The sequence below is a fragment of the Rhipicephalus microplus genome, chromosome 7 (assembly GCF_043290135.1).
Source record: "Rhipicephalus microplus isolate Deutch F79 chromosome 7, USDA_Rmic, whole genome shotgun sequence".
Taxonomy (NCBI): Eukaryota; Metazoa; Arthropoda; class Arachnida; order Ixodida; family Ixodidae; genus Rhipicephalus; species Rhipicephalus microplus.
In genome coordinates this window covers 109,193,582-109,207,393 of record NC_134706.1, presented here as the reverse complement: position 1 = coordinate 109,207,393, position 13,812 = coordinate 109,193,582, and the positions used below count along the sequence as shown (strand labels likewise).

The 13,812-nt window shown below is 48.4% G+C and overlaps 1 protein-coding gene across 7 annotated transcripts in view; it reads right to left on the bottom strand.

Annotated features, from left to right (window-relative positions):
• Positions 1-13,812, bottom strand: part of sick (sickie) — a 1,179,025-nt gene that overhangs the window by 241,404 nt on the left and 923,809 nt on the right. For all 7 annotated transcript variants that reach the window (XM_075869563.1, XM_075869567.1, XM_075869568.1 and 4 more), the window contains 3 exons: positions 11,106-11,459; positions 7,746-8,947; positions 6,889-7,229 (listed from right to left, as the gene is read on the bottom strand). In XM_075869563.1, coding sequence (XP_075725678.1) covers positions 6,889-7,229; positions 7,746-8,947; positions 11,106-11,459 — 1,897 coding nt within the window. The remainder of the gene's footprint in view (positions 1-6,888; positions 7,230-7,745; positions 8,948-11,105; positions 11,460-13,812) is intronic.

The window sequence follows — 13,812 nt, the reverse complement described above, 5'->3', positions numbered from 1 at the left end:
CATTGTGACGCTTGTGATGTGCGTAAGCTGTCTTTAGAACAGAGAAAAGTTGAACAGCCGAATCCGTATTAATTTTTGAAGTTCGCGTTTGTAAGAGTCAGAAAAAATTCAATGGGTGAATCTTCGGGGGATCATTAACTCCCTACCCCACTCGATAATGCTGACTTGAGAACACGTGTTTACAGTATGCACAATTGTGTTCACAATGGGCACATGGTGTTGAAATGTACATATGCATATTGATATCGATATCCATGTGAACATCTATATTCATATCTATATGAACTTGAATGCCCACGTAGATGTGGGTATGCAAATGATATCCATATGCATATCCATATGACTGCTCATATGGATATAAATATCCACACAAATATGAATATCCACTGCATCTCACGCCGACGGGCACGGGACATGGCTCGACCCTAAGGTGCTTGGTTCCTGAAAAAGAACAAAGCCCTTTATGCGTTCGTATCAGCCGGCTAGACAGCGGAATCTATGTTCTTGGCAGTCGATGTCTTGACCCTGCCAGAGGCATAGAGAGAGAATTTTTTTTTGTTGTTCAACCACTTTGTTATGTTCGTGCGTGTGTTTTATGCGTTCGTGTACATCATCGTCATCATCCCGACTACGCGCACTGCAAGACAAAAGCCTCTCCCATGCTCCGCCAGACAACTCGGTCATGTGTTTGCCGCTGCCACTTTATACCCGCAAACTTCCTCATCTCCTCGGCCCACGTAACTTTCTGTCTCCCCTTCATCCGCTTGCTTACTCTTGGAATCCAGTCGGTGATCCTTAATGACCAGTGGTTATCCTGTCTACGCGCTACATGTCCAGCGCATATCCATTTCCCCTTATTGATTTCGACTATGATGTCTTTAACATTCGTTTGTGCCCCGATACGCTCTGCTCTTGTCCCTTAGGGTTATGTGCAACTATGATTTTCCTGTCCATTGCTCGTTGCGTCCTCCTCAACTTAAGTTGAACCCTCTTTGTAATCCTCACAGTTTCTGCTCCGTAGGGAAGTAACGGCAAGGTGCAGTTTACTCTTGAGGAATAGTGACAATCTGCCATTCATGGTTTGAGAATACTTGCCGAATGTGCTCCACTCACTTCTTATTCTTCTAGTTACTTCAATCTCGCGGTTCGGGTCCGCGGCTACTACCTGTCCTAAGTAGACGTACTCTTTTACAACTTCAGGTGCACTTCTACTTATCACGAAGTGCTGTTATCTTCCGAGGCTGTTTTACACTACTTTTGTTTTCTTTAAGAACTACATTTAGGCTCTCCTTGTCTAATTAAGTAATAATGAATTGCAATTCACCCCCTGAGTTACTCATCAAGGCAAAGTCATCAGCAAATCGCAGGTTACTAAGATACTATCCATTAGCTCTTATACCTAACTCTTCTCAATCTAGGATCCTAAAAACCTCCTGTAACTGCGCGGTGAATAGCGTTGGGGAGATGGTATCCCCTTGTTTTACACCTTTCATTATTGGTATTCGGTCACTTTTTTTGTGTAACACTAAGGTGGCAGTTGATCTACTGCAGGCTTCTTCCAGGATGTTTATATATGCTTTATCGATGCCCTCATTTCGCAGTGCGCGCATGGCTGCTGATATCTCTACCGAATCAAATGCCTTCTCGAAAACTATGAGGGCTATGTATAGTGGTTGGTTGTATTCTGAACATTTTTATACCACCTGATAGATAGTATGAATGTGGTCGATTGTTGAGTAGCCTGTAGGCAATTCTGCTTGTCTTTTAGTTGATTGAATTCTAATTTGGTCTTAGTTCTGTTAGCAGTTGCGTTTGTAAATAGACCAAAAATATATAAGAAAGGTAGGGAGGTTTAACACCTTTGTAAATAGCTTGTATACACGACGGAGAGCAGGATAATCGGCCCGTAATTCTTCAAGTCCTTGTCGTCCCCTTTGCTGTGTATTAAGATGATGTTAGCATTCTTCAAAGATTCTGGTAACCTCACCTTTAGAAGACACTTCGTAAACAGTATGGCTAATTTTTCCAGCACAATCTGTACTCCGTATTTCAGCAGATTTCACGGTACCTGATCATCACCAGCAGCTTTGCGTTTTAGGGGCGAAGCTCCTTAAGGAGTGGGTCTGTCCATCCTCGGCGTATGTACGTAGCCACCTCTAGTTTGTAATAGAATCCGTTCGCTGTTGGCGCATGCTCGGTGTTGCCCGATGGATGAGGCCGCAGAGTGGCGAGCGCGCAAGGCGGCGGCAGCGCGTGCTCGCAGACCGAATCCCGATGTGCGAGCCCGCGAGGCAGAAGCACTCCGTGAAGCTGCGCGACGCCGCCGCCAAGATCCCAGCGTTCGAGAACGAGAGGCCCAAGCGTCGCGGCAACGGCGCGAGGACCCTGCCGTACGGAAAGCGGCACGGCTGCGGCGCGAAGAGGACCTCCAAAACGTCAGAGAACGTGAAGCGGCGAGAAAGCGCGCGTATCGGCAGGCAGACCCTGATGCAGTGAGAGCTCGTGAGGCGTCTGCAAAACGCATCAGGCGAGCTCAGCCCCAAGGTGCCGACGCGCGGTTTAAGCGAGACTTTCTAGACGTTACGTTCGGACACAGTTGCAGTGTGTGTGACAGATTGTGGTTCTCAAACAGTCTAGTCACAATATCTTCCATCAAGAACGACCAAGCTCGCGCCAATGCCATCTCCGTGCTGCAGCGCGAGTATACATACACACACAGTGTTTCTCACGTCTTTCTTGATGATGTAGTGGGCGAACTTTCACTGAAGAGTCACGGTTTTACCAATGATTTCCCCTTAGGAGCTTCGCCCACTCATCATCATTCACCACGTGGATATGCTGTGATTTTTTTTTTTGCACTCCCTCCAAGGCTTTCCTAACTTCTTTTGTCATTGCCGGTGGGTTGTCATCTGAGGTACTCCTAGTTTTTACATTATGGTCGTGGCTGTCACGGCTACTATACAGTTCCCTGTAAAACTTCTCCGCTACTTTAACTATCCTATACATATTGGTAGTTACTTCGCCTTCTTCATCCCTCAGTGCGTAGATACATTATGCATACAGTTAGTGCACATACACGAAAGCAAAACTGAACATTTCTGAGGGAGGAAGTTTGAACCCCACAATCCTGCCCCCTGAAGCCCCCGAGAGGCTCCGGGGTCAGGATCTCTTGGCTACGCCCCTTGCTCCTGGGGCCCCCTTCCGACAGATTTTAAAACCTAACATGGCCTCGCACTACCTCCGGTATCAGGAGCACTTCGAGGCCAAAGCTTGCAAAAAAGCTTGCAATACCTCTGGTATTGCAAGCTTTCTGCATAACACCTCGTTTTGAACAGCCTCCATGATCAGCCTGTCCTCGAGTAAGCGGCGAAGTTATGCGATGACGTCATCATGTCACGCGACGCTGTGTGACGTCAGCGTAAAATATCAATGACACCACAAAGTTTCACGAAATTGGACGTTATTGTGACGTAATCACACGTGATGACTTCTTTTTTGAATCTATCGTGTTGACGCCGCGAACACCCACGGTCAGTTTTCACGCATCCAAGGCTTCTTTAAGGTTTTAGCCCTAATATAAAGAATGATTGCGGAGATGCTATTCATCGCAAATGACTGCGCAGAGCTCTACAGAGAAAGTGCTATCAATTATGAGACGGAACGCTATGAAGCGGTCACGTAGTGTCAAACAATCGTTACGTTCTCGGCGGCTTTGTTGGCACGCTTCGTGGGGCTGGAAGGTCCAATTACTTTGAAAGATGGTCGCACTCATTGATCACTCCTCGCTTCGCCTAAGACAAGCAAACAGGCGAGGGAATCTCCCAGTGCCCTGTGCTAAGGAAGGAGCTCGGCACTATACTGTGATCAATGGTACAGGCCGAGAGCGATGGGTTGCGAGTGGCCCCCTCGGGTGCAAGCCACAATTCGTCTTGTTAATACCGTGCACTGCAGCCAAGGAAGCGTGTGAACAGGCCATAACTACCACCGCAAAAAGTAGTACCGAGTTTCGAAGGCTTGTGAATGGGCCACATCTTAGGTCCAAATGTGGCCGACGCTCTCCTTGTGTTAGCGCGCCACACGATTTTCTGTAAGCCTTCCGTTTTTATGTCTTCTCACGTATGCAGCTATAGGTATTAAAAACAACAAGCTCAGGTGCGATAATAAAGGGGAAAAACATGTAATTTGGCGCTTCGGTCCTAAGTATCTCTCTTTGATGCTGTCGTACACGTAAAATTACTTCTAATCGCGAAGTACTTATTAATCTTTTAAGTTGTGTACGAACCGTACGAGGTGGGACACAAAAAGTGCCGATGTAAAAACTGCACATCAAATACGTTCAACATACAACAAAATCAACGCGATCAAGACATCCGTTTCTGTACAGCCCCACTATCTTATACGTGAGTCAGTTTACGGGCATCGACGTGAGCTTTTCCCGCTCCTTGCTAGAAGGTTAATCTTTGCGCAAAAAACAAGATGACTAGGGGTGTTGTTTGATTTTTGCATGTACAGGTATTCGTGTTTCCTCAAATGAACTTTACTTGTTAGTTTGTTCTCGTCTGTTGTTCCTTCTAGTATTCCTTCTACTGTTGTCCTAAGTGTTCCTTCTAGTGCTCCTGTTTTTTTGCGCAACTTCTTACCTTTTAGTATGGTGCACCAACTCGCCTACCTCAAACTCTTCCTGGTCTATGCCTTTTTTTTTCCATAAAAGAAGGAAATCGAAATGCCAACATGGCAACCACTGTGATCTCTACACAGTTGAAAATCGGAGAAAGATGGTGATGCACTCTACAAATAATAACCTTACATTTAAACTGTCTATAAAGCGTGTTATGAACAGAAAAGAACCGTCACTGAGTTTGTTTCTCTTCTCTCGTTCAACTTCTGTCCGTAATGTGTTTTAAGTTCACCGAGTACACCAATCTAACTGCAACGACATCATACCATGCTTACTAATTTTGCGAAATGATGTCCGAAAAATTTACGCAGAACATGCAGCCTTCCCAACATCGCTTGCGAAGGCTTCGAAGCCCTGCACGGTTCTAGAGAGGTGCGCCAAGTACACTCCTTCATCACCCCAGCTTGCACACTTCTCGCAATGTCTCTCCCCTTTCGACCCCCGAACCCGGCCCCGTCGCGGCTCCCCATTTCGCTCGAGTGGGTGGCGGCATGAGCGTTGTCTATTGGGCACGGGGTCACTCTTCGGGACAGAATTAATCTCATCTGTCCCCAGCCAGATCGTTATTCGTATTCTTCCCTCACTTTAGGCTCCATCCATGATCTTTACTTTCTTTTCTTTTTTCTCTATATCCTGTGTCCAGCTCGTGGCTCAGGGCCGGCGATGTCTGCATGTCCACCGCTAGGCGGTGTCGAAAAAGGTGTCATGCACCACCTCTCTAACCCCTAGTTCACACTGAAGCATCCGCTTTCTGCAGCGACCGAAATTCTCCTGCCACTGAAACGCAGCGTCGTTCGCACTGGACGCGCCCCGCGCCACCGAATATGCCATGAGGCGAACGCGGGAGGGATGCGCGGTCACCCGGTTTTTGTCGCGGCTCGCAAACATCACTATACGCTATGCGGTGGTCTAGACTTCAATGATTATCGTAAGCAGGAAGCAAGAAGAATCAGTACTGCTCACTTTGCTGGCAAGTCGCGGTCTTGTAATGCAAGAAGAGCAGAAAAAACCGCCGACGCCAGCGGCGTTGATGGGTTCGTCTTAACTAGCTCGGTCACGCCAACGACAAGCTCGGTCACCTCTTTTACAAAATATGGTAGGCACAAAGAGGGTTAAACTCCTGTTGGTTACAACGTTCAGTTATGTGCACTGCGGCAGGACAAGTGAGTAGGGCTTTGCCACCATTTTTCAAAGTTTCTTGACTAGCGCTCCTATTGGTCCGCGGCGACCGATTTGGCAGCAGACGCCGCAAAACTCGGTCCGAAAGCGATTGGCGCAGATCGGACCGAGTTTCGGACCGAGTTTCGGACGGGTACCCTTTAGGCAGATCTCGACACCGTCGAATTGTATTCGGCGCACTTTTGGCGGCGGAAATGCTCATTGTGAAAGCGCCTGACACCTTTTCTCACAGACAGCACGAGGACGAGCGCTGTATACGAACAGAGGATCTTAGCGACGAGAAACGAGGCGCGGAAATGCGTTCGTTTTAAAACCGCGATTCCCTGAATTCCACGCGTGCTGTCACTCGGCAACGCCGATGGCTCGAGTGTCGAAGAACAGAGCTACGCGAGATGGCGCGATCACACAATAATTTCTCTTCGCATATGCAAGCCGGAAGCGTCACTGCTAGCACTGCAAGCGGTTTTCGGTATGACTTTGTCCATTTCGCGGCGACACTTATAAGCACCTTTATAAGGCACTTTGCCTTAATTTCTTCGAGACCAATACCTCAGGTTCGACTACTAACACTGGCGCCCACGATCATTTACGTGGCATAATACGCGAGAGCGGCCGTGTGCTGACGCGTACCATGCCTGTTGGCAAGGGCGTCCAAATCTCTCCAGAAGGGATGGGGACGGGGCGATCTGCAGGGGGGCTTCCAGCACGGGTCGTCTTTCTTTCCCTGCCGTCACGTGAACGGCACGTTTGCTAATAGCGTGTAAGGTAAAAAGTTGGCTCGTGAAGTTCATGTATATTTCACACAAATATGCGAGATCTCAGTCTTCTAATACAGCAGTATAACTTATCGCTAGTAGATAAATCATCCCGAATTCGTGGAAGAAAGAAGTGCACCGATTTCCCTCCCCTACCTTTGTTCACCAATGTGGAACATGCGTGGTGCGTTTCTCGCGACATCCCCTCAGTTACGTCACCAAGGTTTGAACTGCGCAACCTTCCAATAGGAGTCAATGAATAGACGGGGCTCCCACCTGTCGTCCTGCAGGACGTTGATGAGCTTGGGGTCCCTGATGGCGTAGCGCGCTGGCCTCCGGCAGGGCGACGTCACAGCGTACAGGGAGGCAATGCCGCCCTCGCTTACGTATCCGCTAGACTCCTCGGTGCTGCAGGCGCGAGGCGCACGGAGAACGTCGCCGTCGCTCACGTACCCGGCCGACAGCTCGGCATAGTCCGCGTGTTGCTGCTGTTGCTGCTGGTGGTGGTATGCCGGGTGGTGCAGGGCCACCGAGGCGGTCGGTCTCTGGGCGCCGTACAGCCGGGCGATGTCCTGGGACGCGGCCAGCATGTTCTTCGCCACACGCTGCACGTCCGCCTGGTCACGCGACAGCGACACAAGAGGAAATCGGGCGGAGCTCGGAAAGAACAAGTACTGTGATGCTCGGCGTAACTCATTTCGCTCCCCTTCACTACTCCCGCCACGTTGTTATTGAGGAGGTGAGGAACACCCGTAATCTAACAAGCTTTGGGCGTTCTTCGAGACAACGGTGACCGAAAGTGCCAGCAAATCATCTAACAGACAGTATGATACAGGACAACTTTGTGAAACTATTCCTCACCTTTTAAAGCCAGGCCATGCTATTCGAACTATTGACACTTCAAATACAAGTTGTAAACCAGAGGTAAGAATTTCGGTGATTTGTCAATACTGTCTTCTTTAATGGGACCTTTTGTTGTTTTAGTTTTTTATTTGTTGTTCAGCACCACCCAACAATAGAGAAACCCAGAATACCCCGAACAGGTTTCAGCCTGTGATGCTCTTGCGTGTGTGTGCAATGTAAACAGGAGATTCAAAGCCCTTACGGAGTAGTACTTAGGCAAAGAAAATCACCTGGAGACGCAGACACGCGGGTAGCCTCGCAGCCCGGTGACCGGAGAGACCTCGGGAGTAACCGCTGCCGTACGGGGAGGCCCTTGGCAGAGGCTGCATGGGTGGAATGTTCGCAAGAGCCTCCTCCATCTCCTCTCCTTCCTTCCCGCACGAGGAGTCGACGGAGTTGGCCCTGGGAACAAGCTTAGTCTCGGCGGGCACCGACTTCACTGTAGACTCGACCCCACCCACCAGACCGCTGTTGGTGCCGGTCGATTCTCCGTTCACGTTAACCTGGACCTGGTCGGCCCCTCCACCAGCAGGCACTATCTGAGCACCAGCATCACCCTGCTGCGGGACGCTGTTCTCCGGATGACGGCCCTGTTTGGCCTGCACACCGTTGACGTGAATGTCTTGGTTGCCTTCGCGATTGTCCTGATTCTGCTGGCCTTGATTGGTAGTCGTGGCTATCACCGAAGGTGCCTTGTCCGCCTTGACCGATATCACTGTGGACAGAGAAGATTCCGTTGAGGACGCGGTGACTGAGTCCTTGCTGAACGAATGCTGACTGCTCATTATAGGAGACACCATCGCTATGCTGACGCCCTGGGCTTGCGTCTTCTTGGAACGATCACTTTTGGGTAGGGTCTCCGTTCGGACCACGCCGTTTACGTCACTAGAAGGTGGCGTCACCGTCTGGTCCTGCTGCTTCTTACAGTCACAGTCGTCCGCGAGAGTCGAGTTCTTGGACGCCTCGTTGACGTTCACGACGTCGTGTTTCTTCTGAATCGCGATGTCATCACCAGCAGGACTGGTAGGAACGCTGCCATTGTGCTTAATCTCGTTCTTGGTCTTCTCGGGCTGACCAAGACCGATGGTAGTCAGGTCTTCCCTGGACTGCTTCGTAGTCCCCTTGACGGCGGCCGTTGGCTTGGGAATGCCACTGCCAAGGCCATTCGGTTGCGCGGCCGAGTTCAACTCCATCTCTTGATGTTTCTTGTCCTCGTGTGCGTTGGTCCCGTTTGGTACGGGCTTGGAATCCTGCGTTTTAGGGGACGGGTACTTCTCGGATATGACCTGCGACGAGGCAATTTCGTGGCCGCTGCTGAGGGGTCGCGGGTGCCCGCTAGCGCTGGCGTTGGACCTGCGCGTAGCAGTCCTGTTGAGCGTCTCGCTGGACGGAGAGGACCGGGGAAGACCGGAACGGGCGGTTTCGGAAGAGCCTGCAACAGACGCGCGCGAGAAACGGTCAATCTTATCGCACCAACAGGACGGGCAAAAATATTTGCAATAGAGACAACGAGACTGCGACAACACCACAGAGTGGACCCCAACTTGCTTTCCACAGGGACCTCACCAGATGAAAATTGATTGCAAAATCTTTCAACGCCCGCTTGGTGGGCGCTTCTGTCTTTACGGCGATGATGTTATTAAATAACGAAAGAAGCATTATGTGCGAGTATGGGTACACAACGCTCCGCGTGACATGAAATTAAAATTGAACCTGAGGGTTTCGACCCAATTATTAAAATGATATATAGAAACTGTCTTGTCGACTGATTCAGCAACAAGACATGCTGACGTTCATGTCATTCTCACATGTATATACATATATTCACGACCTTCCCCGTAACTTGAAACAAATATGCGTTTTTATGTGGCTAACCACCGCTGAATGAGACCACGGGCATATAGTTTGCTTTCGTGTTTCATTCGTGAGGCAATTTTTTGATCCAGCCTAATAACTTCTTGAACTGTCATGGATCACTTAAAATTTTCATTATTCAGTTTAGGGCCAAGCATGCTTACGTGCCTTACCGAGGGCATTCCAAAACCACCAATTTCATACTTTTTTGTGGCAACGTAGGCGCTGCGTGTGGATACTTTTGATGCCCTGTGTATTCGTGATTCCACCTTCCATGGCTAGTTAGAGCACATCAATATTGAACATCCCCCCCCCCCGCACACACACACAGACACACACACACACACACACACACACACACACACACACACACACACACACACACACACACACACACAAAGAAAAACGCCAGCAGCAATTCAACAGTAATAGCATTGCAAGCAATATAAAAAGCGCGGTTTTGCGCCCCACCTGATAACACTAGCTTTTGTTTTGGTTTTCTGCACACTTTGCTTTCTCGTGTTTAACGCTTTTTTATTTCAATTCAAAGCAATAAGAAAATTTGTGCAGCGCTTTGTGCGGCGCACATAGCTGACTTCATTATGATCGTTACGAACAGAAATCAGACCCCTGGGTCACCCCCTTTTTTTTCTGTTTGACATAAAATATAGGGCCTGTCCGTAGTGTAATAGAACTGGGTCTGGCAAAAAGAGCCGATCGATCAGTTCGGTACATATTGAGAGAAGTGTGCGGGGCTCTATCAAGACCTGTGCTAGAGTTTTATCAGCCCTGATGTGAGCCCGGCAGACTTCTCTCTGTTCCCAAAGCTCTAGAGAACAGTAAAAAAACACCGTTTGGGCGGTGTTCCTGCCATCCAAACAGGCCGGCACAGAGGCTCTGAAAGACGTCACAGCAACTCGTCTTCACGGAGCGCTCGCGGCGTGAGAATCACGTTGAAAGCGATATATCGACGGCAAAGGAAACTGTTTTGAAATAATTTTATAATATGACCGATAGGATCACTAAATCATCTCGATAAGCTACCACCCAACAAAGGCATGAGCTCAAACTAATTCCGCTTGTAAACCCTCTCAGTATGTGTAAACGTTCATTCTTTCCGCGAACTAAAAGTGACTGGAACAAGCTTACCAGCGCCGAAGTTTTGTGAAGCCGTATTCAACATCATATTCTTAAAGTCTCCACAAGATAACCTTTAATAAGTTTATACATCTATGCTCTGCTTTTCATTGGTTTTCTGCTGTGGAATGTTAATTATTTTAGGCACTTTGTGAATTGTTTTTGTTGTTTGTATATGCTTGCTGTCTTCTTTTGTTCGTTTTTATGTCCTTGTTACATTGTAACCACTCGACGAAAATACATGAAACAAATCGCAGTAATTAAAAATAAATAAATAAATAATTTCGACAACACCCAATTTCTTTGCTTTACGGACAGGCTTTGTATAGGAGGAATCACGCTTGACTAGAACGCCCAGCCGGCTGCTCGAGCTGCCATTTTCTGCAGAAATATGTAGGCCAACACCATAATAACACCAAACGTGGTCATACAGCATGCTGGGCCCTTCTGCCATAATTTAAGCATGAACGGAAGCTTGTAGCTAAGGCGAGGTAGAAGCCACGGTCAACAATAGCGTCGATAGCCATGCACTCCGCTGCTCTAGACAAGTGTGATCCCACCTGTACGTGCGATTTTTGTATATGCATGTCTTTTCCTACCTGCATGCGACGTGGACAACTTGGCGAGCGACGACCCAGGCTGCTGCTGTTTTCCAGCTGTCCTGGAGAAAGTCTTTTTGGCCAGACCCTTGGCAGCCGACGAGGCCTTGGAGTGACCGCCGGACCCGTGGTCAGGTGCGACCTCGTTCCCCGGTGCGGCACCCGAGGGCCCGAGTGACGCCGAACCCCCGTTGCAGACTACGGCGGAGTCCGATGTCTTGGCTTGGCCTGCTGCCTCCGAGCTCGAAGCCGAGCCGTTGGGTGAGCCAGCGTCGCCGCATAGGCTGACGGACGAGTCGCTCCGTTCGCTGCGCGCCGAGCTGAAGCCGCCACCACTGCTCGGGCGCTTGAGAACTGCGAACGAGCCGAAGCGTCTATGAGCACGAGTTATATGGAAATAAACAAGCAGACAAACAAACAAATAAACAATCAAACAAGCAGACAAACAATCAAACAAATAAATAAATAAAAAAAATAAAACAATTTACTGGAGCTTCTTTTGAAGCTGAATGTTCGCATACAACTGCACTTGCACTCACATGTTAATTTTCAATGACTGAACACTGTGTTCAGTTTACATGACATGACTTTATTACAAGTTTGTCGTTTGCATACATATGTAATTCTCACTGCTTTGAATTTTCTGCGGAAAGAAACAGCTGGCGCCATCCATATAAAGGCATTAGAATGTCCTAAACAGCATATATAGAAAATGAGGACAAGAACAGGAGTAAGCAAAACTCAATCATTGATTCGAAACCTGATGAAGACGACATCATTGCTAAACAATGAACGGGCAACGTCTAGCCTTATGCAGCGAGTGACCAACGTGTGCCGTCATTTAACCAACCATAGGCAGAGGTGCTGGCAATTTGCAGGTAAGTACGGTTATTGAATTCTGTCAGAAACTGAGCACGCTGCGGAACGTAGCGTGAGTGCACGTAGCCTAGCAAGGCTTTGTGTTAACGTGACAGCGTTAGAGAGCTCGTTTCGCAGAAATTCCAGCGTCGGCGTCGGTGTCAGCGTCGTTGGTTGTGACGGAATAATCGAGAACGATGTAGATACAATAAATGATAAAGAAGCCCCAACTTTGCCGCAAAGGCAAAGTAGTGAGCCCGATATCAACAAATTGGAAGGTCACGCAAAGAATAGAAAGCTGATCGAAACGCGTCCCGCGTTTTTAACGCACAAATGACCCACGAAACGGACTCACCGGGTACAGATGAACGTGAATAAGCATTTCAGTTGTTACTTCGCTGCGTCCTAAATGCGCGCCTTCTTCACAAACGTACACTGCGCTATGAGTGTAGTGACCATTGTGCGCCCGGTAACTACCAAGAGAATCGTTCCGGGGAAAGCCCAAAGCGTACGATTGTCCCCACTGCGAGATAAAAGAGCCCTCACGAGAGCGTCCCCTCTCCACGGGGCTAAGTACGCGTGGGAGATGAGAGCGCGTGCCGCCGCGTCGTGATAATCTGGCGAAGCTGGGGAGCCTACATGACTACCTAACTGCGCCATCTCGCTGGGTATGCTGAAAACACAATAGCAGTTCCCCCGAGATGCCTATCGCCAGTGGGAAGTGGGAGATATAAATAGCTTGTCATTCAACCGTTGAATGAGGTGCTCCTTTGTGGCTCGGTGGCGACGATTCTAGTCATCTGGCTCCACCAACCTGTATAGGTGGCGCCCCTCAGTCGAGCTTCGAAGAGCGAGAGAGAACAATTTTTCAAAAGGTATACCACAGATGTAAACCTGGTTCTTCACCTAACTAGATGGTAAACACGTAAGAACAAAGCTCCGCTGTGTTCTTGTTACCTGATTGATATGTGGGGTTTAACGTCCCAAAACCACCATATGATTATGAGAGACGCCGTAGTGGAGGGCTCCGGAAATTTCGACCACCTGGGGTTCTTTAACGTGCACCCAAATCTGAGCACACGGGCCTACAACATTTCCGCCTCCATCGGAAATGCAGCCGCCGCAGCCGGGATTCGAACCCGCGACCTGCGGGTCAGCAGCTGAGTACCTTAGCCACTAGACCACCGCGGCGGGGCTGTGTTCTTGTTACCTGTGGTTACGATTATACATATATGCATGCCTGCAGCGAATGTTACTATAGTGCTCTTAATAGATTTAAAAGTGAACATATTTGACAGAGACCTGTCAGGCTGGGTGAAAATTAATACGAATAAAATAAACTCTCCAGCCACTTTTTAGTCGAAAGTATCTCATGTTAAAATTAAGAACTATAAACTGACCCGACGATCCGGGTGTGATATGTGACATTTTGGGCAGCCAACTTTACATCACTACCAGTATTTTTCCTTACTTTTAGACCCAAAATCGATCAACTGATTTATTTATTTATTTATTTATTTGATGATATGTGAGGTTTGACGTCCCGAAACCACCATATGATTATGAGAGACGCTGCAGGGGAGGGCTCCGGAAATTTTCAACCCCTCAGGGGTTCTTTAACGTGCACCCATACCTGGAAATCGCGTTTTCAATGAAGCAAACAAGTCTTTCTGAAACCTCATTTCACTACTTACAACTCCTTGAATGATCTGCATTACAAAAAAAAATAAGAGATAAACAACACTCTCAACATAACCTTTTTTCTTTTATATATTTTGCTGCGACAGCAACTCAAATTTCAGAAGAGAAGCTTATTCAACCTCACTAGAGCTTTTCATTCTGCTGTGCT